The following is a 27261-nucleotide window of genomic DNA, read 5'->3' on the forward strand; positions in this document are numbered from 1 at the left end:
AGAGCGGGAGTCGAAGTAAAGTTAGGGCTCCGAAACAGTTTTCCTAGATCCCTTCCATTTCCTTTCTCTCCGTCTCTCTTGTTTTATACTTTCTTTTTCATCCTCTTTCTCTCCAGGAGAAAATGGCATTAGCCTTTGACGAATTCGGACGCCCTTACATAATAATAAAGGAGCAAGAACAGAAGAGCCGATTGAGGGGTTTAGATGCTCAGAAATCCAACATTTCTGCTGGAAAAGCCGTGGCTCGGATCCTCCGGACCTCACTCGGACCCAAAGGCATGGACAAGATGCTCCAGAGCCCTGATGGCGATGTCACCATAAGTAGGTTTACTTGCCCTAATCATATTTTTATTATTCGTTCTTTATTTTCTAGATCGCGATCTAGCACTCTATGATGCGTAATATTTCTTCTGAAATCAACACTGGTGCATAGTGGAAAGTGAATTCAGTATAGTTTTTAGTTTGCTAAGTAGCAATTTTTGATATCTTCTACATCCCGTTTGGAAAGCTAAAACCTAGATTGTACACTTTCAGGATTGTAAAATCTAAGTTTTACCTTATAAAATCTAGGTATTATCTTATTAAATCTAGATTTTTGCTTGTAAAATCAAAGATTTTCTAATCACTGATTATAAAATCCATGTATCCAAACGGCCTGAGAGCGGCTGTGATCTGGACAGTAGGACTGAGCTCAGATGTGTCCAATGGCTAGGGCTCGATCGGGTGCAATGTGGTGCGTAGGATCGGGTGCAATGACTAGTGTCCGATCGGATGCAATGTTTTTAGTTTGCGAAGTAGTGATTTTTTATATCATCTGCATCCCGTTTGGATGCTAGGATTTTATAATCTAGAGTTGCAAAATCCTGGATTTTACAAGCTAAAACCTGGATTTTGTGAGTTAAAACCTGGATTTTATAAGATAAAACTTAGATGGTACATTTTCAGAATTGTAATATCTAAGTTTTAGCTTATTAAATCCAGATTTTAGCGTGTAAAATCCAATATTTTACAATCCCTGATTATAAAATCCATAATGTTCCTGTGTCTGTGCTTTAAATCTGATCTATTACATTTCTTGATGTTTTTTCATACGGATTCGAAAGAATTGGATAGGCCAAAATTTTATCTTCTGTGGATTATGTGGAAAGGGGAAAAAGAGTGGGCATCTTCAAGGAAGAAGATTGTGGATTTGTATCGTAATGAAAATCAATTTCTCACCGTCTTTTTCTATTCGTCCGTTGTACTCTTTACTTGCCCTGATTATATCTTATTATTCACTCTTTTTTTGTTGATCGCAATCTAGTACTCTGTGATGCTTAGTTGTTCTTTTAGTTGTTAGTTTCTTAAATCAACACTGGTGCATTGAAAATTTAGTTACCTAAATCCGAATAGATGATGCCAATATAAGAAAATACCCTTCATATTTTCATTAATTTGTGTATATTCAGGAGGGCATTTCCATAACATTCAAGCAATCTTACTCAAAATCGCCAACATTTCATTTTCTCACTTTTAGTCCATGGCAACTATGATTTCTTCTTCTTTTTTTTTTTCATGGAATATTAGCTTATATTTGTTTAGCGAGCAGTAGACATAGTGGGAGAGGGAGAGAATTGAGAGGCCATGAATGAGGAGATGATGCGCGAAGTAGAGATTTTTGATATCATCTAATGTTCTTTTGGATGTACCGATCTATTACTTTTCTTGATGTTTTCATATGAATTTGAAAGAATTGGAAAGCCAACATTTTATTTTATGTGCGTTATGTGGAAAAGGGAAAAAGAATGGTCATCTTCAAGGAAGAACAACGTGGATTTATATCATAACGAAAATCAATTCCAGTGTGGAGTAGCAGTTGCTTGGTAGAGTGATGGAGGCAACTTTTAGGAGGGTGGCAGACTTTGGATTGGTCATGTCTTGTCAAGATTAGGAATGTCATTACAGAGGGACTGGGGAATTGGTGGGCCAAAATGCAACCAATAGAATGCCAAAATCTGAAAAAGGAACTATTTCTGTTTCTTAATCTGTGATGGTTCAGTTCATATGTGGATGAGTAAATCCATTATACTGACTCATTTCACAAGTCAATAAATTCTCGCTTAGTTGAAAATATTGGAATGCTAAAGCAAGTAAACTTGATTGACTGTATTCAATCTGCTTTAATTTTATGGTTTGATGCCTGCTGTATACGGATAATGCCTCTGTTCGAACTCGACCCGATGTTTCAAAACGCAGATGCGCGTGTGCTTTAATTTTCTGGTTTGATGCCTGCAGTAGGGATAATGCCTCTGTTCGAACTCGACCCGATGTTTCAAAACGCAGATGCGGGTCAAAACATGGTTGAAGAAAATCCTAGCCGACTCGGCGTGATGAAGTTGAGTACTTGGTTGACGCGGTCACAGCCCAGGAGAGTCAAAGGAGTTTTATTGACTCTGCAGGGCAAAACGTGGAATGCGGCCAAGGGAAAACAGAGCTGGCTCGGGGGAGTTCACGATGACGTGGGGCGTGGGTTGGGGGGTTAAAACTATGGTTGCTTTGTTTTGTAAATCAAGAGTTCTACTTGCAGAAGAAACCCCAGTCCTCCCGAACATTAGAGGGAGCAAAGCCTTAGGAATCATGTCACCTCATACAACTTTTTTTAATAGCCTTCTTGAAAGGGAAATAATAGAGATGCCGAAAGCCTACTTTCTTCTTCCTGAGCTGTTATGATAATTTCTACATTAACTCAGGATTGAGATTAGATGGTCTTTTTCTTTATTTTTTCGTGTGCACTTTGATTTGAACAATCACTCATGTTCTGTCATATTTAGTTGCTTCTCCTATAAATGAATGACATAAAATTATGAGTTGCTCATTACTTACTCCAGGAGGGGTTTGGAAATTTATGAAATGACATGCAACCAGTAAGAGTGACTTAGAAATTCATTGGAAATTGTTTTTGTGCCATCCAATTGTCTCGTTGGCATCTTTCATATCTGTAACTGAATGCGTACGAACGTGAATGTTAACCCTTAAAACTATATTGCATTTTTTTTTGTTTCATTTGCACAAAACTGGCTATTACCCTAATCTACTAAAGCCTGTATGCCACTGGATTGTGTTCTGCATGTAATCTAGTATAGTCTATTTCTTTATTTCTTGTCCAATAGGAATTTTTGTTGTGTACTATTTTGCTAATCTAACATGAGTTGCATTCAAAAGAAAAACATGTAGTGCTAAATCCGCTCTTTAGTCTTCTTCATTATCACCCAACTTCCATTTCAAAAAAAAAAAAAATCCCGAGATTTTCCCTCCTGAGAACTATAATTGCGACATATATCTGTTTCATATCTGTTTGTTTGCACTTATTACCATTTTTTTTTGCTTTTTTTTTTTTGGAATGGTATTGCCATTTCTTTTTGCTGGAACACATTAATATCTTTTCATTGCTGCACTTAGATCACCACTTTTGTATTATTGACAGCAAATGATGGGGCAACAATATTGGAGCAGATGGATGTTGATAATCAAATAGCAAAGCTGATGGTTGAACTATCCCGTAGTCAGGACTATGAAATTGGTGATGGAACCACTGGAGTTGTTGTAATGGCTGGTGCACTTCTTGAGCAGGCTGAGCGGCTCCTAGAACATGGTATTCATCCTGTTCGGGTTGCAGAGGGTTATGAGATGGCTTCCAGAATAGCTGTGGAACATTTGGAGCATATTTCTCAGAAGTTTGATGTTAGTTTGACAAACATAGAATCTTTAGTGCAGACTTGCATGACTACTTTATCTTCAAAGATGTGAGTTCTTTAGTGCCATTTACAATGTATTTCCTTTAAATACAATGTTGCTTGACCTAATTTGTACTCTGTAAAGTGTACTTCCTTTTTGTACTTTATCAAAGTGCTATGCTTGCCATGAATTACCATTTGCGATATATGTTGCAATCATGTGTTGTATCCAAGTTTCAAAATATCGGTATCTCATACCACATTTCATCTTTGTGTTTGTTTTCAATTCAAAATTGGGTGAGGCAACAGGTGTCTACCCTCCATAACTACCAGAAAACCATGCAATCCTCTATAGGTGAAGAGGGTACTCACTCTTTAGTTGAAACTTGTTTACAAGTTCTGATGAGGCGGAATCCGTGACTTGTAATAAGCTCTGTGTTCTTTTCTGTCTTTATTTGGCCTTTCTTGTTTCTTTGCTCGTGAGTATTTTCTCATGTGATGGTTACTCATTGCTTTTTTGTGCTTTTAATAAATCACATCTTCCGAAAAAATGTTCAGATGAGACTGCATTTTTTGTGCTTCCTTTATCAATCACCATTTTTTGTGCTTCCTGTATCCATAACTACTAGAAAACCATGCAATCCTCTATAGGTGAAGAGGTTACTTACTCTTTAGTTGAAACTTGTTTACAAGTTCTGATGAGGCGGAATCCGTGAATTGTAATAAGCTCTGTGTTCTTTTCTCGCTGTATTTGGCCTTTCTTGTTTCTTCGCTCGTGAGTATTTTACCATGTGATGGTTACTCATTGCTTTTTTGTGCTTTTAATAATATCACATCTTCCAGAAAAAAAGTTCCGACGAGACTGCATTTTTTGTGCTTCCTTTATCAATCACCAATTAACAAACTTTTCTTCCACATACTTGCCAAGTATGGAAGATGCTACTATGTCTTTGGCAAACATTTTATTCATTTGCAGTCAATCCTTTGTGGCCGCTCATAGGCCAAATGCTTGCTTTCCCTCTTTTGTAGCACTTAGGAGCATCATGAACTTTCTTTGGTTGGTCATTTTATAGTTTTGCCTATCAGCTCTACCTAAATTAGTTGGAGTACTATCATTGGTTATTCCATTGGATGTGTGGTGCAGTAGAATAAAAAACTAATATTCAATTTCAATTTTCCTATAAGTTGAAGTGGCAAGATTTTGTTTCCAGGATTTTTTTATTAATCCATTTTCAGAATCATGTCTCTTTCTCGTAAGACTAAGGGCGGTAAATAGTAAATTATAAATAAATCAATAATAGTAAAAAAATCAAATCGCACCATCTCTGTAATAGGTAAATACCTCCTTTTCTCGTGAGGTTGTCGGAATTATTTGTAATAAGATATTGGCTACATTTCATGATGTCTTATCAATAAAATTTGCATCTATCCGAGACCTAGGCACGGTTAAAAATCCATTCTATAATTATTCTCATTACCCCTAGAGGGAACATGATCCCAAAAAGGAATTTATAGTGCGGAATCACATAAAAACAGACTCATTCTAAAAAAAGCTGTCGAACTTCCACTCAAATTGTCCCTTTAGAATAAAGAAAAGTGTGATAATATCAAAACAAGTAAACAAAAAAAAAATCATCATCCATATATGTCTATATATTACAATGTGTTGCTCCTTATGTTTTGGAACCCAATCACAGTCTGAACCACTTGGAATGAGTAGCTAATTTTATAGTCATTCATCACTATATCTGGGAGCTGAGGAATCTGTCTATTTACTCAGATTTTGTGTGGGGAGAAAATTGATTAGGACAATGACAAAAATCCTAGCGCCATGCCAATTTACATTTTTTAAAAAAAAGCAAAATTGAACTATGGCCATGCGAATTTACCATATTATCTTGTATTTGGAATTTATTATCCTGATTTTGTTATTGATTAATACACTTTGTTTGTATTACATCTGATCCCTTTGACGAGCTTCTTCTTTGCTTTCCTGAATTGATGCATTACTATGCCTATTATCTTAAAAAAGAGATGCATTACTGTGTTTTCGCTGGTAGTAGTTATCATTTGAAACTGTATGGTATATTATTTTATTAGTTATGGTTTGGAACAAGAATTAGAGATATGTTATTAAAACTGTTCAATTTATAAAAGGGAAGCAATTATTGAAAACATTGAATGGCGTTATCATTTGTGATTCATTATTTTTCAAAGTATCGGTGGCTTCTCGAAATCGACCAGTGTGCATAGTCATAATGTTCTGAAGACAATGTTTTTGCTAACATATTTAAATGATTGTGTATCAATTAGCAATCTGATTGTTTTGGTGGGTAATTCAAAGCAATTCGCAATTATTGATTATTTTTTGTTCAAAACTTTTACACTCTTATTAGGACTCACATTTTCCCATGTTATGATATTGTAACTTAAAAGTTCCTTTTTTGGTGAAATTAATTTTCATTAATGCATTATATTTTCGTCTTGTACTTTGTATAACCTTTTTATTTCTTCTTTTGATTTAGCTACTCGGAAATGGATCAATGGTTTACTGATTAACCTTCCCAATTCGAAGCAATTTGCAATTATTGGTTATTTTTTGTTCAAAACTTTTACACTCTTATTAGGACTCACATTTTTCCATGTTATGATATTGTAACTTAAAGTTCCTTTTTTGGTGAAATTAATTTTCATTAATGCATTATATTTTTGTCTTGTACTTTGTATAACCTTTTTATTTCTTCTTTTGATTTAGCTACTCAGAAATGGATCAGTGGTTTACTGCATTAACCTTCCCAAGTCGAATTTTCCGCAGTTCACAATTTCTTAAACTGTTGCTGTGTATGATAGATTGCTGTAAAAATGCTAATCTTTGAGCAGGTTGTAATGAATGTGAGGGAGGATCATCGGCCGTCCAAGTGAGGTTCTACTTTTGTGGTAGAGATCCGTTATAATATTTAGTGACAACCAACATGAACAATAGAAAATTTGAAGGGAACAGAGAGAACTGTTTGGTAGGAACTATTTTGAAGCCATAGGCTGTGCAATTTACATATTTGTGGTGAACCTGTCCTTTTATTTTGTGATAACTAGCATAAATTGAAACATGGAGAGAACAATAAGCAACAATAAGTTAATAATGTATTTAATTACCAAGAACTAATCGATTTACTTGCATTGCTTTTGTTCAAGTTCTTTTGTTTTGTCGCTGTAAAAGATGCTGATTATGTAATTGTTTTTCTAATTGATCTGACTGATGTACTTGCTTGTTTTTCTATAAATTTTATGTGAAAGTAATCATTATTTTAAAAAAAAATTTCATTATTTTGGTTGTTTTGCAGTGTCAATCGATGCAAGCGCACTTTAGCTGACATCGCTGTTAAAGCAGTTTTGGCTGTTGCTGATTTAGAGAGGAAGGATGTGAATTTGGACTTGATTAAAGTAGAAGGAAAGGTAGGGGGGAAATTGGAAGATACTGAGCTAATATATGGAATTATTGTTGATAAGGATATGAGCCATCCACAGATGCCAAAACAAATAGAAAATGCAAAAATTGCTATATTGACTTGTCCATTTGAGCCCCCAAAACCAAAGACAAAGCATAAGGTTGACATTGACACAGTGGAAAAATTCCAGACTTTACGTCAACAAGAGCAGAAATACTTCGATGATATGGTTCAAAAGTGCAAGGTTAGTGGAGAATCATTTTATACTTATTTTGACTAAAAAAGTTCTATGGATGGTTAAGCTACCCTGAACGACAATGCCATTCTCACTACAGTTTTTTTTTTTGCTATTAAATTACATGCTTTCATCTTATTAGGTGCTTACAGTCCTCTTTATCACTAGGTTGGTATTAGGTTATTATGTTTGAACTGTAGCCTAGTTACTATAAATCTATAATTGCTTTGCCATTATAAATACTCAAATGCCTCGCGAGTATCGTCTCTTAGGAAGGATTTCTTCACTACTCGTTTGTTCCTGGATTGGTTGGGGAAGTAAACTAGTACTTATCTATGTCGTGATCACTTGTAGGATGTTGGAGCAACCCTGGTTATCTGTCAATGGGGGTTTGATGATGAAGCAAATCATCTATTAATGCATCGGAATTTACCTGCTGTTCGATGGGTTGGTGGTGTAGAATTGGAGCTTATTGCAATAGCTACAGGTTTTTTATCGAACTTTGCATGCCCCATAATAGAAAACAAAAAAAGGATCCTAAAGCTTGCACATGCAAGCCTACTAAGCATTTACTTATGGTTTGGTGCTCTTTGTAGGTGGGCGGATCGTGCCAAGGTTCCAAGAGTTGACACCAGATAAGCTGGGGAAGGTACGTTGTATTAAGCATGGTGTGATCTTTTTCTCATATTCTCCTTAGTAAAAATGCATAGTTTTGCATAATTTTTTTTTTTGCTATTCTTAATTGTATCTGTGTTAATGATAAATTGGGACTTTGGGCAGGCTCAGGGTTAAATCTAAACAGCAACTATCCAATAGAAAAATGTAAAGCTAAGATAAGATATAATTTAGGCACAATGAATGAACATACAGTTGTTTCATAGAACTTAAATAGAAACCAAAAAAAATGCTATTGTTTGCTAGACCTAGAATCTTTCTATTGGATAATATGGACTGAAATAAGGATTCACATTGGTTTTGGTTCAGACTTTGGTACCTACAAAAGTGAAAGTACTTCGTGGAAGTTTATGATAACAATAGAAATTTAAGATTAAACTTCGAGAAATGCTAGAATATGCACAAATACACACTTAGTAACTATGACAACCATCCATAATGGTTTAATAGGAGTATAGGACCAACCACCTAGTGACATTCTCTAAACATAAATATTTCACATGTTTTAAAAACTGATGATCATGTCATTTACTTTCAACTTACTCATCTTATTAATGGAATGAGCATTAATATTACGTGGATATGTGGATTTTTTAGTTTATGTGACTGTATGATAGGAATCAAACTTTGGAATTTGGTCCGGACTTCGCTCCCCGTCCCCTCTTAATGTCAACATTTTATTAAATGAGGGGCAAGACCAAAGGGGGATTGAGATGGTCACAAACCAGCTAATAAAAAAAAAACAAAGATACAAGATTAAAAGGAATGATACAAGCAACCAAAATCAGAGGAAGAAAGTCTAAAGCTCCAATCCTATTTTGGAACTGCCTGATCTGCCTTGCTATTCGTAGATCTGCACACATACTGGAAATTGACCTAGTAACGTTCAATCATATCGAACACTTCTTCGATTGCATCATCACAAGGGTAAGCGACCTTCTTACTCAACCATCGAATCACATTAAGTGAATCTCCTTCAACTATAAGACGGTCTAAGTCATATGTTTCGATTAATCACATACCAACAAAAAGGGTTTGAACTTCTGCATTAATTGCATCCTTATGGGTTAAAAGACCGGAATAGGCCCCATCTGGTAGCTCTGTCTGACTCCTGAAGGAGGCCTTCAAAATCCCCCAAACTCAGGAGAGTTTTAATCATGGGTATTAATTTGGAAGATCAGGATTTAGAAGAATCTGCCTGCATCCTAGGTTGTAAGATAGGTTCCATCCTTAAATTCATACTTATGCCTTCCTCTTTGTGTCGGTAAACCCTCTAAGAGGCAATGACATTCAATCATTGAAATGGTGGAATAGAGACTTTCCTTATAAAAAGAGTTTGCTTTCCCTAGGCAGCAAGCATCACTCTTATTAAGGTTGTCTTCATCTTTACTTCACCTTATGTTCCTATGTTCGGTATTTGTCATCTATAGAATTGAGCAGCTTCAAAGAAATATCATATAGAATGACCTAGAAACTATTAAAAGGTATGTAGTCAATTGGGTTGATGTTTCCAAACCAATAAAAGAGGGATTTTTTTGGCATTCGTAGCTTAAAGTTCGTGAATAAAGCCTTGATGGGGAAATTGTTGTGGTTATTTTTGGAGTAGATCGGGATCACCGTTGGAGAGTTCTTATTAATGCTAAATATGGATCTAACTTTTGAGGCTGGGACTCACTGGATGTTTATAGAATCAATAAGATCGCAGTATGGAGAGACATTTCGAAATTGACGCCCTTGTTCCAAAATGGGATCCATTACAAAGTGGGAGATGGAGAGAAGATAAGATTTTGGTTGGACAATTGGTGTGGGAATACATCATTAAAAGGGGAATTCCCATGATTGTTCAATGTGTCTTCCCACAAAGTGTGTTGTATGGCCGAATGCTTTTATAGTTCTGATGGGAAGGCAGATTGGAACTTTGATTTTCATAGAAAATTTTCTGATTAAGAGATCTTTGTAGTTTCCTCATTCCTGTCTAAAATTAATTCAGTGTATTTTAGAAGACCATGAGAGGACAAGGGGTTTAAAGATGGTCCTTGGTTGGCACCTTCTCCGTCCATTCTTTCTTCAATAATTTTACCCATTGTTCGTGCCTCCCGCCTGCTCGAAGAGTTTGTAGAGTTAATTCCCCTCTACGAGTGAATGCTTTCTTTTGGATAGCTTGCCTTGATAAAATTCTTGCTTTCGATCGCATCTGAAATAGGCGAGAGATTATAGTGTCATTGAGCGTAGCTGACGTTGTGTATGTTATTCACCTGCTGTTCTATTCCTGTTTCATACGTGATTTGTGGGACTTTGTTTTTGGGCTCTTTGGAGTGAGTTGTGTTCTCCCGGGTAAGATCACAAGACCATTTTGAGCCACTTTTGCTCCTTGGCCTTCCATATGTTACATTCTTTGGAACCTTTTCTTTGCTACTAATCTTTGGCTTGTTTGGAAGGAAAGGAACTGAAGGGTATTCAATGTTGTATCTAGAGGTGTGCGCCTCTTGAGGAAGCAAGTTTTCCGACGGTTGTCCACTCTGCACCGATCCTTTCCGCCTTTAGAGGAATCTCAAATGGTTCTTTCTACAGAGCTTATGACGAGATGTGGTTAAGCAATTGTTATGAGCGTCCACAACCTAGATGTGATCATGTGAACCTCCTACTCCTGGGAAAATGAAATTGAACTTCAATGGCTCATGTCTTGGTAACACATGTTCGGTAGGAATTGGTGGTTTGTTAAGAAATGCACAAAAAAGGACAATTTGAGTCTATTTGGGACCTTTACAAGTTACAGATGCTAATGAGGCAGCACCTTTAGAATGGGATTGTCTACTGGATCTGATGGCTAGAATGGGCTTTGGTTGGAAATGGCTAAAATGGATTTTCAGTTGCATATCTTCTGGGTGGTTTTTTATCCTAGTGAATGGGCCGCCCAAGGGTTTTTAAGTCCTCCAGTGATCTAAGACAAGGTGATCCTCTCTCTCCTTTTCTTTTTGTGATCGTCGCCGAGCTGCTTAGCAAATTATTGGACAAAGGTAGAGATAAGGGGTTAATTGAAGGCTTTAGGATGAGCGATATCGGGCCTTAGATCTCTCACCTTCAGTTTGTTGACGATACTCTCATTTTTAGTGTGCATTGGGTGGGAAAGGTTTCCAAGCTTAAAGCAATTTTAAGATGTTATGTGGTCATTTCAGGGCAGAGATCTAAATTTTCCAAGTCTTAAGATCCTTAGGATTATTATGAACACAGAGGAGTTGGAACTTGGAAGGGATGGCGAGTTTTCTTGACTATAGCATTGATCGTTTCCCTACTACCTACTTGGGTCTCCCGCTAGGAGAGGGGGCGGCCTAAAAAGAATCAATGGGACCCCATAGTTGAAAGGGTGGAGAAAAGGTTAGACACCTGGAAGCGGGATTTGGTCTCTTTGGGGTTAAAATAACCCTCATCAAGGTGGTTCTTGCCAATATTCCTATCTATCAGCTGTCTGTTTTCAAATGCCCAATCTCTATTATTAAAAGGATTGAATTTATTCCGAGAAGATTTCTTTGGGAAGGCTCGGATGAGAAGAAAAGGTTGCATCTAGTGAAATGGCAGGAAGTTTGTAACCCAATAAAGGCAGGGGGTTTGGGCATCAGAAGATTGAGGGAGGTGAATTTGGCTTTGTTGGGAAAATGGCTTTGGAGATTCGGGGAGGAGTCACAGCTTTTGTGCGCAAGACTGATTGGAGATAAGTATGGTGTTTTGCCTGGCAATTGATCCTCTGATGATAAGTTTAGTAAAAAAGGGTCTCAGTATGGAGAGATATTTTGCATCAAATTTTTAGATTTAATCAGGGGTTCTCTTCAGGATTTACTCGGGGGATAGGATCAGGTTTTGGTTGGACAAGTGGTGTGGGGATTCCTCCTTTTTGCTTCGCTTCCCGAATATTTTCCTTATCGCTGCCAATAAGGAGGTGTGTGGATTTCAGACTACGTGGTTCATGGGAAGAATGGGATACCCTGGAACTTCAACTTTAGAAGAATTTTTTTGACTGGGAACTTGAGAGGATTTCTCAGATTCTGGAATCGCTTGATGCACAGTACATTAGTAGCTCCGGGGCGGACAAGAGGGTTTGGATTTGGTGCACTTACGGGGAATTCAACATCAAGTCATTCTACCAACAACTCACTTCTTGCACGGGATCTTTGCAGGCAGCCAAAGCTTGGACCATTCCTGCCCCTCCTAGGGTATGCGTTTATGGTTGGACGGCAGTCTTGGATTAAATTCTCACCGTCAATCATCTTAGGAGTCGGAATATGATGATCATGGACCACCGTGCCCTTTGCATAGAGGCGGGGAGACGGTGGATCATCTCCTTCTTCATTGCAATTTCGCTCGGTTGGTTTGGAGTAGGATGTTTCAAAGATTTGGGATTGAATGGGTCTCTCCTGCTCACTTGTCTGATGTTGTTGATTGTTAGGGTTTTCCCTCTGGAGGAAAAAAGGCAAGATGCTTTGGAAGTTATCGCTTTTGGCTATGATTTAGTCTTTATGGAAGGAAAGAAATGCTCGAGGGTTTGAGGGGGTGAAGAGAAGCCCTCACTATACTTCCACTATGGCGATTGCCTTGACTATCTCTTGGGCCAGGGCTCTTCCTAACTTTAAGTTTGTTTCCGCTCATGATCTTTGGTAGTTGGAGAGAGGTGTGTTCTAGTGGTGATCATGTGAAGTTGGGTGGCCGTAAGTGGGACCCCTTCGCCCCTGGGTTACTCAAACTTAACTTTGACGGTTCTAGTTTTGGTAATCCTGGTCTCTCTGGCGTAGGTGGTCTTCTTAGAAATGAAGAAGGGGTAACAGTGTGGGCTGTTTCGCGGATTCTAGCGAGGCAAAAATTAGGGTGGCCCTGCAGGGTATAAGGCTAGCGGTGTCTCTTGACTTGGACAAGCTTATTGTGGAGGGTGACTCCCTTAATGTTATCAGTTAAAAGGAAATAAACCTGCACCTTGGAGATTTGGAAGTTGGATGGATGGGATCAGGGATCGCATTGGAGGGGCTATAATCACCTTTCAGCATGTGAAACGATCTGCTAATGAGGAGGCAGATTAGCTCGCTAGGAAGGGTGCAGGGAAGCAAGAGCCTGAGCTTTTTGATTTTCTTCCCCCATGATGTTTTATGTTTTTAGCTCTATTTTTTCTTTCTCTTTGCCGGTTTTAGTCGTCCATCTCGGCCGGCTTTGTACGTTCTCCTTCCTTTGTTATTGGTATCTACCATTCAAGAAAAAAAAACAAAACGAGGCAGAGGTACGATGCGGCTTCATGAGGGTTAGATTATTGGAGTAGGATCAATTGACTCATATTATTATTGGTGGTAATTCCATCAATGGGATCATGTGGATCAGAGATGGTGGAAATTACCTTTTGGAGATTTGCTGATGCTTTTGAGCAGAGGTATGGATGCGGCTTCATGAGGGTTAGATTATTGGAGTAGGATCAATTGACTCATATTATTATTGGTGGTAATTCCATCAATGGGATCATGTGGATCAGAGATGGTGGAAATTACCTTTTGGAGATTTGCTGATGCTTTTGAGCAATTTCTGGATCCTTTGTAGTGTCATTTCATTGGGTTTTACTATGTTTGGCGGTTGGCCAACTAAGATGCGGTCCTACTTGCTCGTTCGGGTGTAGCTAGAGAGTCAACGATGTTACTTGACGACTTCCCTCCTTGAGAGACTGTTGACTCCTAGTTTTTCTTGTTCTTGTTGTTTAGATTGTATTTTCTTTTGTTGTACTCTCTTCTTCCTTTCTCTCTTCTTTGACCATTTCTATCATTTAGCCTTTTTAATAAAATTCCATTATCATTAAAAAAGTGTTCTTCTAAGAGCACATGCTTATTAATAAAAACACTTGCATGCAAAGTCTTTTTATTGTTCTACCTAGGGAAAGTGCTTTTTAATACCACTTCATGTGTATCGTAGTAGTTCTGCAATGTTGTGCAACTCGATCACTTCTTATATGATAAAGTTGGTAGTCAAATTCTGTTTACCATACTATTGGGCAAGTTCTGGCTTCATATTTTTGCTCCTTTATTGATAGACACCATTTATCTGAAATTTGAAATGGAAGTTCTCTTAACGGTACTACTCCTGTGTTAAACTTTGCTTCTGATGATTTACGTAGTATCTTTTTTGTTGTTGTTGTTTTGAGCTATTTTCTGTAGGATACTAATTTTTCTTATTTATCTATTTAGGCTGGGTTAGTCAGAGAAAAATCATTTGGGACCACAAAAGATCGGATGCTATATATTGAGCAATGTGCGAATTCAAGAGCTGTGACCATATTCATTCGCGGTGGTACGTTATGGTGTTTCTGCTTCTCCCTAATTTTCCGTAGGAGTGGTGTTTATTGATTGTTGCTGCCATTATTGTATATGCATTCTTTCCAAATGTTGGTATGAATTCTTTGTATTGCTGGATACTTGACGACTTCAATGTTTTGCCTGTATCTATTGTCTCACTGTTTAGTACAAAGGATCAGTGAATTCTAGTATGAGTTATTTACTTGACGACTTCAATTTTTTGCCTGTATCTATTGTCTCACTGTTTAGTACAAAGGATCAGTGAATTCTAGTATGAGTTATTTTGCCCCATAAAGTAAAATTGACGATTTCAATACTTTTACAATCATGTGTATTGAAATGAATTCGGCATCCTATTTATAGATTTGTTCCTTTACGAAAAAGCTCTTATAAATCACTAGAAAAGGATTGTGTAGATCTTCCCTTATGTAATATTCTTCGTTGTGGAGGGAGGGCCGCACCAAAATTGAAGTACATATCACATGACATGGGACAGGTCCCCGCCAAAATTGTAGTACATTTCACATGACATGGGAGCATGCTTCCTGTAAATTGAGATGTGACCTTGCTAGAGACTTCCGGTAAAATATGATGTGTGCATCTCTTCTTAGCTAGACGATCTAGTCAATAGATTATGAAAATTAATTGTGGGGCTTGAGAGCCAATCCACGTTTTGGAGAGATCCTCCAAGATCTCACGTGAAAGAACACTTCTACGCACGAAGCAAACTTTTATTCAGTGTTCATAAACTAAATAATTGTATTCATCACCATTAAAAAATAAAATAAAAATAAATTGTATTCGTCCATTCCCCCCATTTACAATGTATCACGTAACTTCTTAGCCAAAAATGTAAGCAAGAAAGAATCCTTACAATTAGAAAAAGTCAAACCAAATATAAAAGCTAACCCCTAAAGCTAGAGCCCAAAATCATATGGTTTTTGTGTAGTTTCCTTTGCCACAACAACTACTTAAATAAGTGCATTTACTAATGGTCGAAGAAGTAAACATTCTAGGTAGCTTTCAAGAACGTTTCTAATAATATAACTATAGCTCCTCCTAGAGTATGTCCGGGAATCCCATGCTCCTCCAAGAGTATGTATCTTTGGGTGGGCGGCATGTCGTGGACTCGTGGGTGGATTCAAACGATAAACTTCCTTCGAAAAAGGGGAATGTGGCTGGATGATCATTGCACGTCGTGTGTGGAGAATGGGGAATCTGTAGAGCATCTATTCATTCATTTCAGAGTTGTTAGAGAAATATGGAGTTATATTCTATCTAGGTTCGTCATTTGTTGGGTTTTTCCCTCACAATCCCTGAGTCGGTGCTTTGCTGGGAGGTGGTACCATGGGGTAGGAAGGGTAAGCCGCTTTGGAGATTATGCCTTCTTGCTACCTGGTGGGTTATTTGGAAGGAGAGAGATTCTAGAATATTTGAGGGGTCTTCCAGAACGCCGTATTTTTTATATCAAAGTGATAGCATTGACTACTACTTGGGCGAGATGTTTGCCGATTTGTATCGGCTTTTGATCTATGGGAGGGTTTGCAGGAGGTTTGCTTCACTAGGGAGATCCGGCCTACGACTGTCCAAAGTTGGGGGGCTCAACCTGACGGTGTGCTCAAGCTTAACTTTGATGGTTCTAGTTTGGGTAATCCGGGTCCAGCCGGTATTGGGGGACTTTGCCGTGACTCTAACAGCTTTGTCATTTGGGCTTATTTGGTCCAATTGGAGTCGGTGATGCTAATGAGGCAGAAGTGAGGGCGGTCTATCAAGGTATCAAACGGCTGTAGGGAGATATTCTTGACACAGTTATTGTGGAGGGTGACTGGTGAGATGGTTGAGTGGCTCGGTAGTCCCACCATGTAGATTTGCATCGTTTTTTGATGAGATTGCCGATCTGGTTTCTCGATCGTCTATAACATTTAGACTTTTTAGGAGGTCCGCCAATAGTGAAGCAGATTCATTAGCTGGGGCTGGGGTAGGGAGAGTGATGCAGGACCGTGAAGAGAAATTGAGGAAAGGGGAGAGAAATAGACGAAAGGGGATAGAATTTGAAGAATAGGGGTGTAGAAGAGACGAAAATAACCTGAAGAAGAGACGAATTTAGGGAGAAATAGAAGAAGAGAAGAATAGACGAATTTAGGGAGAGAAGAGAAGAAATCAGAAGAGGGAAGAAGAAAACTAGAATTAAAGGGAGAAGAATCTTTATTCAATATCAATCAAAGTTATAAAATAAGCTCTAAAGAGGCCTATATATAGGCAAATAAGCAACCTAAGAAATAGAAACCTTCTAAAATAAGAATTTCCTAAAAGACTAAACTTCTTAATTCTAAATAACATGGAAAATAAAATCCTAGAAACTAATAACATGGAAATAAAAATACTAGAAACTAAATAATACGAAAATAAATCCTAATATCTGCATCATTCTCCCTTGCTTGAAAAAGAACTCGCCCTCGAGTTTTAGTCCAGGAGATGATCTGATAGAGTTCCCGCAGATATGGGTTTTGAATCTCAAAGTTGGCTGTTTGGTGATGGATTTAGGTTGCAGATAGAGGGGCTGGTTTAGGGCAGCAGCAACCCAGAATATTTGGGTTTGAGTGGAGGTTTCGATGAGCAATGGAAGGCCTTGGGTGAGGTTTCGAAGGGGATGCAAAGACTGGTTTTTGTTGGCTGTTAAGAGTGGCTGAAATTGAGGGTTTTAGCAAGGTTTAGATGGAAGGGCAGCAAAATGGGGTTGAAGTTATTGAAGTGGGTTTTGTTTGTTTAATATTCAGGGTGTTTGTGCGGTTACGGATGGCCTGAGAACAAGTTCTGGTTGTAGGTGAGCTTCGGGTGAGGAAATCTGATGGGTAGATTGGCTGGGTTTTAAGGGGATCTGCGGGTGGCTGAAAGTAAGAGGTTCCTAGTCTTGAATCTTTTGGCTCTGATACCAAATTGATGCAGGACCGTGAAGAGAAATTGAGGAAAGGGGAGAGAAATAGACGAAAGGGGATAGAATTTGAAGAATAGGGGAAGAAGAGACGAAAATAACCTGAAGAAGAGACGAATTTAGGGAGAAGTAGAAGAAGAAGAGAAGAATAGATGAATTTAGGGAGAGAAGAGAAGAAATCAGAAGAGAAGAAATCAGAAGAGAAGAAATTAGAAGAAAACTAGAATTAAAGGGAGAAGAATCTTTATTCAATATCAATCAAAGTTACAAAATAAGCTCTAAAGAGGTTTATATATAGGCAAATAAGCAACCTAAGAAATAGAAACCTTCTAAAAAAAGAATTCCCTAAAAGACTAAACTTCTTAATTCTAAATAACATGGAAAATAAAATCCTAGAAACTAATAACATGAAAATAAAAATACTAAAAACTAAATAATACGAAAATAAATCCTAATATCTGCATTAGAGAGTTGATTTGGTGTGGTTTGATTTTTTGCCACCTTAAATTTGTACTTCTTGTTGTAAAGCTCTTATTTCTTTTGTACTCTTGGTGGTCCATCTCGGTCTTCCTTTTTTGAATGAATCTTCTGACCCTCTCAAAAAAAAAATAAAAAAAATAGCTATTATTATCTATGAAAAAAAAGAAACATTCTCACATGCTTACAAGGCATGCATGGCACTCTAAATTTGGCATTGCTTGTGAGCCCCCTTGGTGTAGTCCATCCATGCCATGTGGGTATGGATGAGGTGATCGTGCGCTATTTAGATTAGTCGTCCCCTCTGGAAGGAAACTCGACCTCGAGTTTGTGTTCTTTTCGTCTGATGAATCGCCTTTGTATGGAGTATGATCCTTAGACATTGAAGACATCAGACATTCGAATGGCTTGGCAATTTCAGGTGTTGTGTTGTCATTAATTTTTTCAATGATCTCACAATGACCTGTCTTTCTTTGATTAAGCTTGCTATGTTCTGTCAGATAGCGCTATTTTGAAAGAATTTCTCATGCGTAATCGCCGACATCAAATACCACCTTTCGTCAATGTAAATTGGCTGCACTTTTATATTTTGCATTACTCTTCTTGATATGAAGCCGTACTTGCTCATGTATTGATTTGATATGGTCAGCCATGTCCTTCGCCATCGCATGTGTCTTCCACTGATTAGGGATAGGAGCAAAGATCAAACACACTACTTAGATTGATGCCATGCACTACCTTAAATGGGCTATGGTGGGTTGTGCGATTTGGCGAGCTATTATATGCAAACTCGGCCAGAGAAAGCTCTGAATCCCAATGCTTCAGCTTGTCACGCACTAAGCAACGTAGCAAGTGACCTAGACTTTGATTGCCTACCTCAGTTTGACCGTCTGTTTGAAGTTTATATGCAGTATTGAAACACAACTTGGTCTGCATTAGTTTCCAAAGGGTCCTCCAAAAATGGCTAAGAAACTTGGGATCTCAATCTGAAGTGATTGATTTGGGTACTTCATGGAGACAAACCACCGCTTTGAAATATAAATTCACCACAGTAGATGCATCCATGGCCTTGCGGCTTGCAATGAAATGTGCTAGCTTTGAGAATCCATCGACCACGACCATGATGGGATCAACTCCCTTCTGTGTGCGAGGAAGTCCAAGAACAAAGTTCATGCTCACGTCTAGCCATAAAGCAGTAGGCACTGGAAGAGGAGTATACAAGCCTGCATTGGTGGTTCCATATTTAGACTTCTGGCAAATAACACCTTTCAACATATCTAGTGACTTCACAAAGCAGTTTTGGCTAAAAGAAATGTGAGGCAATCATATTATAGATCTTATCGCATCCAAAATGCCCCTTACCATGTCGCTTGATGATAATCTTTTCTCGCAAAAAGCAATCAGCAACACATAATCGAATTCCCTTGAAAAGGAATCCATCTTGGCTGTGATAATCATCTCGTTGCACCGCTAGTGTCACCACTTGGATAGCTCCAAAGTTTGGATCATCAGCATAGAGATAGGGAAAAGCATCAAATCCATGCACCTCGACTCACATCGTGCAAAGTAAAGCCACTCGAAGACTCAATGCATCGGCCACTCTATTGTTAGTGTTAGCCTTGTGCTTAATTGTGAGGGTGAACTCTTACAGGTACCCAAGCATCACAATCAACTTGGAACACTTCCTCAAAATCTGGCAATGCTAGGACTTCAGAAGATGACCCAAGTAACTACATATCTTGGAACACTCGTTGCTACCTCTAAATGTTACAACACTCGTTGATTTTCACATTGGAACTCATGAAATTCAACCCTCGTAAGGACGTCTCCAAGATCAACATCATTGGACTTGTTCTCTCTGCTTCCAGTTTCTATTAGCCCAGGTTAATCCTCGTTCTGATGCCAATTGACGCAGCGAAAGCGTGCGGAAAGGATGCGAAGTTCACTGTCTCCCTTCGATGAAAACCCTCAAATCCACAAGGAAATAAGAGATAAAAAACCCAATTTGTGTTTTCAATAAAAAGAGAGATGCCATACACAAACCAACACTACTTATAGAGTTTCTTTCCCTTTACCCGTGACATGTAAACCAACTTAGACTCCCCTTCCTATTCCTACTTAGACTAGGAGAATAATCTCCTACTTTTACAACACTACAACCCCTATTACAACTATAGCTCTCCTAACTTTTAATCCAAGTAACTAACTTCTAATTAGAGGACTAAGATACTGAAAACAAACATAAACTAACTAAAACCGTCTGTGGATCCCGTCGGGAGGTCATCCCTTCCGCACCCACTAGGGTTTTGTGTTTTGTAGCGTTTGCTCTTATCTTTGATAATTGAGTTTGAATGTGATTTGCTTCTTCTGTGTATTTTGGACAAAAGTCCGAACTTCACAAAAGGAACAAAAGACCAGAGTCGCCACTTAGGTTAGGGCCCATGACCCATGATTAACTCTGTAGGTTTGGTCTACGAATCAAAGTTGGGTAAGTTACCTGATTACAAGGTTAGAAGGTGTTAGGCACCAATGTTGCCCGGCAAGGCCGATCTTTACCTTTTAAAAGCTTTTGTTGTTTAAATTCTTACTAAAATGGATAAATGTGATTTTCATATGAACTAACCTAAGGGTTTCTAAGGATTTGGCCATCACAGTTTAGACTCATGTGGGCCATGAGTTGTGATGCCTAAGTACCTATGCGAATGTTTTTGACATTTTATGAGATTGATGATGCTTGGTTTGAGTTGAATTTGATTAATTGATTTGAGGTGAAGTGACCTATGCTATATGAACCTAGAACTAATGTAATGACCCTAAGTTGCATTTTAGTGTGTTTGTAAATTTGGTGTCTAAGAATTCTGTTTAGGAAACCTAGATTGCGATCTCTAAGTTTGGAACCTAATGGTTTACGATTTGGAAATTATGATTTGATTTGTGATTTTCCAACTTTAATGATTTGGTGAAGTTCTTTGGTTCTTTAAAGTTTTCGAGTTCTTAGAGTTCTAAATTAAACAAATATAACTAAACACGCAAAGAAGGCAATCAAACATGCAAACAAACGACCTAATCATGCAATCAATTTGTAACATGCAAATCAAACAACTAATCATGCAATATATGAAGAAAACTTAGAAATAGAGTAGCTAACATGCAAAGGAAGAAACTAAACATGCAATGTAGCAACTAATCATGTGAAACATGTAATTAAGCAATGTATGCAATAAATGGTTTAGGAAAGAGGAGAGGCGTGGAAAAGGGTTTGGGGGAATGGGAAGGATGAAGAAGGGTTTGGGGGAATGGGAAAGATGAAGAAGGGTGTAACTAAATTTGATTTTGCCAAGTTGCCTACATACCCTATCCAATAGGGATTAAGCCTTTTGTTAAAGGATTTGGACATTGAAGGATGGAATTGAAAATTGGGATTGGTATTTGGATTGGAATTTTGGATTTGAGTTAGGAATAAACTTCAAAGGATTGAACAAGGAATCATACATCAAAGGATTAGATTTGGGAACCAAAAGAGGTTTGAGGATAAGGGGTGCAACTTGGTTGAAGGTAGGAGTGCAACTGGGTTAAAAGTAGGAGTGCAATTCGGTTAGGAATATGGATGCAACTCGATTGGGGTGTAAAGGGGTGCAACTCGGTTAGGGTGGGTTTGGATATTTGGGCATAGGATTCTTGGATTGAAAATAAAAGGAAAAGAGAACAAGGAAGAGAAGATGTAAAAATGAACATCAACCTATCAAATTGTTTAAGGATGCAAACTTCTTATAATTAGAACCCTTTAACCAATTTTTGGAAAGTTTCCAAAATTAAACTTGACATCTAAAATGTTTTGGAAACTTACCAAAGCTGAAAATTCACTTTCCAATTTTGGGAATCCGTTATTGGACACTTACTAAATTTGATAACCTTGTTTCCAACTTTGGAAACTTGCTAAATTTGAAAACCTTGTTTCCAACTGTGGAATTCCAACTTTGGAAACTTGCTAAATTGGAAAACCTTGTTTCCAACTTTGGCATTCCAACTTTAAAACATGCTAACTTTGACAAACTTTATCTAATTTTGAAAGCTTTGAACGTTAGGAAACTTTTTATTTTGGAAAATCTAGTTTCTAACTTTGGAAACTTTCTAAACAAGTTTCCAAACTTTCAAGTTTGGAGAATTTCTATTTTTGAAAAACAAGTTTCCAACCTTGAACTTTCAAGTTTGGAAACTTTCTATTTTGAAAAACAGGTTTCCAACCTCGAACTTTCAAGTTTGGAAACTTTCTATTTTGAAAAACAGGTTTCCAACCTTGAACTTTCAAGTTTGGAAACTTTCTATTTTTGAAGAAGTTTCCTCGCTTGAACTTTTAAGTTTAGAAATTTTTTATTTTTGAAATTTATGTTTCCAAAGTTGAGCTACGTTATAATTTAGGAAATCCTTCAAATTGAGAACTTTCCATTGTTGATTCATGAACTTTCTAATCATGAAAATTCTAATTTAGGAACTTTCCAAGGTTGAAAATTCATACATGGAAATTTCCCAAATTGAAAAATTCTAGGATAAATTTGCATGATTTTAGCGTCTTTTAGAGAAATTCTCAAAAATTAGAACTTTTGGCCCACCTCTCCAAAGTTTCATGAAGATTCTCCCTTTAGAATTCCTTTGATGTAAATCCTTGGTAATGATTCCTTAGAGGTGATTCCTCAAAGCTTTGATAGATGATGTCCTTTGATGAAGATCTTTGTTTTTGTTGATTCCCAATCCAAGTGCTTGGATGAAATTGACCAAAGTAAGGACGGTGAACATAGTGATGTTGGAGAGAGAGAGAGAGAGAGAGAGAGAGAGAGAGAGAGAGAGAGAGAGAGAGAGAGAGAATTACGCTATGCTAGTGGCGGACCTAAGAGATTTGAGATGGGTTATGGGAATTTGACCAAAGTGGAGGCCAAATTTGAGAGAGAGAGAGAGAGAGAAGAGAGAGAGAGAGAGAGAGAGAGAGAGAGAGAGAGAGAGAGAGAGAGAGAGAGAGAGAGAGGAAATAGTGAGAGGGAGTGTTGGACGAATTTTTAGAGAAGGGGAGGGAGGAATCTCGTGGCTTTGGCTATTGGGAGGGATATGGGAGTATTTATAAAGTTTGGGTTGCCTTGGTTGCTAAGTTTGGGCATGAGAAAAGCAGCGGTTGTGATCAAAAGGTCAAAAATTGGAAATATTGTAATGGTGAGATGAGAAAAGGCTAGAATGTTCTTTTATTATACTTGGAAACTTTTTAGGGACAACAGAAAATGTCCAAAGTGGGAAGGATTGTTGAAAAATAGAAAGTCTTGTCTTTGATTCGAAATAAAATCACTTTTCCCAATTTGGTAATTTTTGACTAGTTTTGTCTTTTTTGCTCTAAATTAATGAAAATAGCTTAAAAATCACCTGAAATACCTCCAAATCCCTAAAAATAGGGAGAGAATAACTGTGGTACGTTTCCCATGTTAGGATAACGTGTGGGAGGAGGAGAGAGAAAGTAACCTCCAAAAATGGAAAAAGTGGCAATTTTAGGAGATTTTTGTTGCTAGTTTAGAACAATTTTTTCCAATTATTAATTCCTGATTTTTCCTTGATCTTTTAAAAACCCAATATTTCCATAGAAATATCAAATTTAATTATTTGGATTAACGAGAGCTGTCGATTATTAACGGCGGATCATTTTTCTAAAAATTGATCAAATTGACGATCTGATTAAACTGGTCAACTTAGTTAATTTTGGATCGATGATCTCAAACATTAAATTATTTTTTTGATACCAATTAATGTATTTAATGTCATTTTATTAATTATTAAATTTAATAATTTCGACGGCTCACATTTATCCGTAGGGGTGGCCAACCGGTTCGGTTCTCGGTTTTTGGTTACTTTTTTTTTTCGGTTCTCGGTTCCCGGTTCCATGAACCGTAGAACCGAACCGAACCGAACCGTAGTACATAGTAGGACCGAACCGAACCGGACCGAAAATAATCGGTTCGGTCCGGTCCGGTTCTCCGGTTCTAATGGCTAATTGCTAATTATTAATTATAATTTATAAAAACTTTTAATTAAAGTTATAATATAAGTTACTTTCTTATTATAAGAATAGTATTAACTATTACTTATTAATATTATAAGTAATTTATATTAATAAGTATATGTATAATTGAAATATAAAAATATTATATATATATATATATTCAAAGTTCGGTTCTTCGGTTCTAGAACCGAACCAAGAAAATTAGACCCGGAACGTGGAACCGAACCGGACCCAAAGTATTTTTAAACAGTTCGGTTCCGGTTCGGTTCTTCGGGTCTGGTTCGGTTTCTGGCCACCCCTATTTATCCGCATTGATCCGTGGGTGTTTGAAGAGTTTTTCTCCAATTAAGTGATCCAATGTTTAACCGGGATTGGGATTGACCCTAATTGATTTAATTTTGATCAAATGATCATGAATTAGTGATAAAAACACCTAAATTAATCACATCCCTCAATTTGATGATTTGATAAAAATCGGGTCTCAGAATGGAATTAGGGTTCGGACTGTGTAGCGACCCTAGCTAATTTTGATCCGATTAATGATTTGTACGGTTGGATCATTGTTTAGATGACCTAGAGTACACAAGTTCATGGTAATGAGCCTCTCACATGAGGTAGTGCATTTAGTATGGTTTTTTACCAATTTTTTGGGTCAAACTAGCTTACCGGGTAAATTCCGTTACCACTTTTGGAATAATTAGAGAAATTCCACCGATCTTTATGGAATATTGTTAGTTAAAGCGTAGCAAAATGGGAGCGTCTACACTGTCCGACATCAAGCTCCAATGAAACTGCCTCATCTCTGTTGGATGATCCATTGAACTCCCTTTCTTCCATTCTTCTTTCCTTCCTCGGTTCACCACAAACGGATCACAGTGTCTATCTCTCCGTGGATTATCTACTGCCATTTTTAAATCTTCGCCAAATTCTCCACTCCTATCGAGTACCACCAATCGATGCTTTGACAAGCGTAAGAATGCCCATTTTTGTCGTAAAAGTTTGGGCTATGGCGTATTCTAAACCCTCCTCATCCTCAGAACAAGCTACCCAGAGCCTTCACTATTGATTTAACCCACATGTGGAGGGGAATTCCAAAGAAGCGCATCCAAATGGTTTTTGCTCGTGTGATAAGCCGAATTCCAAGGTTCCAGACGCAACAATTGTGCTTCGAGTCCGTGGCCTCCCAATCTATTGATTGCCATAGCATGAGCCTCAGATTCAAACCGGAAAATTGTCTCGTTCTGGTTCAGTTTCTATGCTTTTGGGATGTTTGGTAGGTTCTAGAACCATTTTTCCCTTTTGTGCATTTCCTCTGAGCTCCATTCCTCGATCCTTCCGATAAGACATGATTTCAAAATCTCTGTTCTCACCGCTACTTTCCCCGACACGATTACGGCATGGTAGTTTCCTTCCTCTGACACCGTAACCTCTCCATCTTCTGGCCATCCCTGTTTAAGGTCCAGCTTTTGGTTTCTTACTGGTCTTCTTGCATCCTTTGCCAATCTCAGCTTCTGTATACACACCGTCTGTCGTTTGAAGTTGTAATATCCTGACATATTGCACAGCCAATCTCCGGGCAATACCTGAAGTAGATCCAGAAACACATCTCCTTTCTATCTTGGAATAGATCTTTGTATTTGAGCCTGCTTGTACATAGTGCATGGTACTGAACGTTTATATATGAGCTTGTGCAGCTATTTCTGGATTACTGTTAATGACTAGGATCGGTGTATCCTGCTAAGCAAGCAAGTTCTGTGAGCAGGAGTCACATGTGGTTGATGCAATGTTATGGCCTTTGAATGTTTTAGGTAACAAAATGATGATAGAGGAAACAAAGCGCAGCATACACGATGCCCTTTGTGTGGCCAGAAATCTGATCCGTAACAATTCTATTGTGTATGGTGGCGGGTCGGCTGAAATCTCTTGCTCTATTGCTGTTGAGGCAGCTGCTGATAGATATCCAGGAGTTGAGCAGGTACAAATGTTACTGGTATATTTTTTGTTCCGCAAATCACCAAGTAACACATTGTTAAATAAATTTCTTGCCTTCTCTGGTCGCAGTATGCTATCAGGGCCTTTGCAGATGCTTTGGATTCCATTCCCATGGCGCTGGCAGAGAACAGTGGCCTTCAGCCTATTGACACGCTGACTGCAGTCAAGTCTCAGCAAATCAAGGTATGTTTTCGCTCTAGGCTAGTTGGGCTTTTATTCCACGTTTGCTATACATTTCATACGGAAAATGATATCTGCACTTGTTTTGATAATGATGCTACAAATTTAACCTCTTTTCTGGTTGGCTGTTGAGATCATCTTTTGGAATCAGAACAGGCTTTAAAAGCTAATTAGAAATGTGTGAATAGTGGAGTGCAATTATCGAATCAATATCTCATGGAAAATTGAGCCAAAAACCCCTACGTCATGTAAATGACCAAAATACCCTTACACAAAGTTTCTATATCAGTAAGTTTGAGAAAAGATGGAAAAAATAAAAAAATTGAGGAAAATAAAAATATCATAGAACACCTATTTCGTAAGAAATGATATCAATACCCATAGAAAATGACCAAAGTACTTTTATCTCATAACAAATGACTAAAATATTCATACCATTTCAAAAATAACCAAAAACCCTTTTATCATAGAAAATGATCAAAATGCCCATATCTTGAAAAAAATGACCAAAAAATCCCTATTTCCTATAACATTACCAAAATACTCCTATCTTGTAGAAAATGACCAAAAATCGTCTTTCATTCACCTATAGATATCAATATTCAAGCATTGCATTTTATAAGTCCCACATTTTTAAGCATGTGTTGATGCATGCAGGAGAACAATCCGCATTTTGGGATTGACTGTAATGACGTTGGTACGAACGACATGTGCAAGCAAAACGTCTTTGAGACACTCATTGGGAAACAGCAGCAGATCTTGCTAGCAACACAGGTTGTCAAAATGATACTGAAAATTGACGATGTAATCAGCCCTTCTGATTATTGATTGCTCTCAGTTATGTTTTTGTTCTCCAAAAATTGTGCTTCAGAATCACCAGAAGTACATTCATATGGCTGCATATTTTGTTAGCTGAGAAAACCTTTCGCTTGTTGCCTTTCACAGCCAAGTAAACTGCGTTATTTTGATTTTCCGGTGGTTGTTGTATTAAGTTATAACAGAAACGTTGCCCCTGTGGTCCGTCCTTAGAGAACAAGTTTTAAGCTCTTTTATGACGTTTAATTGATGCCATCTTTGCAGTTTCAGCAAAATGAAGGAGTCATGCTGTCATGTTGCACTAAGGCTCTGTTTCTTTCGACATAAACTGAGTGTAAAGCAAATTTTATGCCTATTTTCTGCTTAAAAATGGGCGTGAAACTCACACCTCTTTTAAATAGAGCCTAATGTCACGAACTAAGAAAATTTTGCCCAATTCCT

At 37.8% G+C, this 27261-nt stretch overlaps 1 protein-coding gene across 1 annotated transcript; it reads left to right on the forward strand.

Moving 5' to 3' along the window:
• On the forward strand, positions 1-27095 carry LOC143861168 (T-complex protein 1 subunit epsilon). Its single transcript, XM_077372095.1, has 9 exons — positions 1-321; positions 3464-3782; positions 7055-7403; positions 7749-7881; positions 7991-8043; positions 14279-14381; positions 25641-25807; positions 25894-26007; positions 26662-27095. The coding sequence occupies exons 1-9, from the start codon at positions 123-125 to the stop codon at positions 26830-26832; spliced, it is 1608 nt and encodes a 535-aa protein (XP_077228210.1). The 5' UTR covers positions 1-122; the 3' UTR covers positions 26833-27095.
• Positions 27096-27261: the final 166 nt, after the last annotated feature.

The sequence above is a fragment of the Tasmannia lanceolata genome, unplaced genomic scaffold, assembly GCF_043159265.1.
Source record: "Tasmannia lanceolata isolate RefF3 unplaced genomic scaffold, GAP_Taslan_0.1 ptg000037l, whole genome shotgun sequence".
NCBI classification, from domain to species: Eukaryota; Viridiplantae; Streptophyta; class Magnoliopsida; order Canellales; family Winteraceae; genus Tasmannia; species Tasmannia lanceolata.

Excerpts from the sequence above, each read along its gene's own strand:
- LOC143861168 (XM_077372095.1), top strand. The coding sequence starts at position 123 with ATGGCATTAGCCTTTGACGAATTCGGACGCCCTTACATAATAATAAAG. Across the intron at positions 14,382-25,640 it reads GACCATATTCATTCGCGGTG|GTAACAAAATGATGATAGAG; the intron begins GTACGTTATGGT and ends TGAATGTTTTAG. Across the intron at positions 25,808-25,893 it reads GATATCCAGGAGTTGAGCAG|TATGCTATCAGGGCCTTTGC; the intron begins GTACAAATGTTA and ends CTCTGGTCGCAG.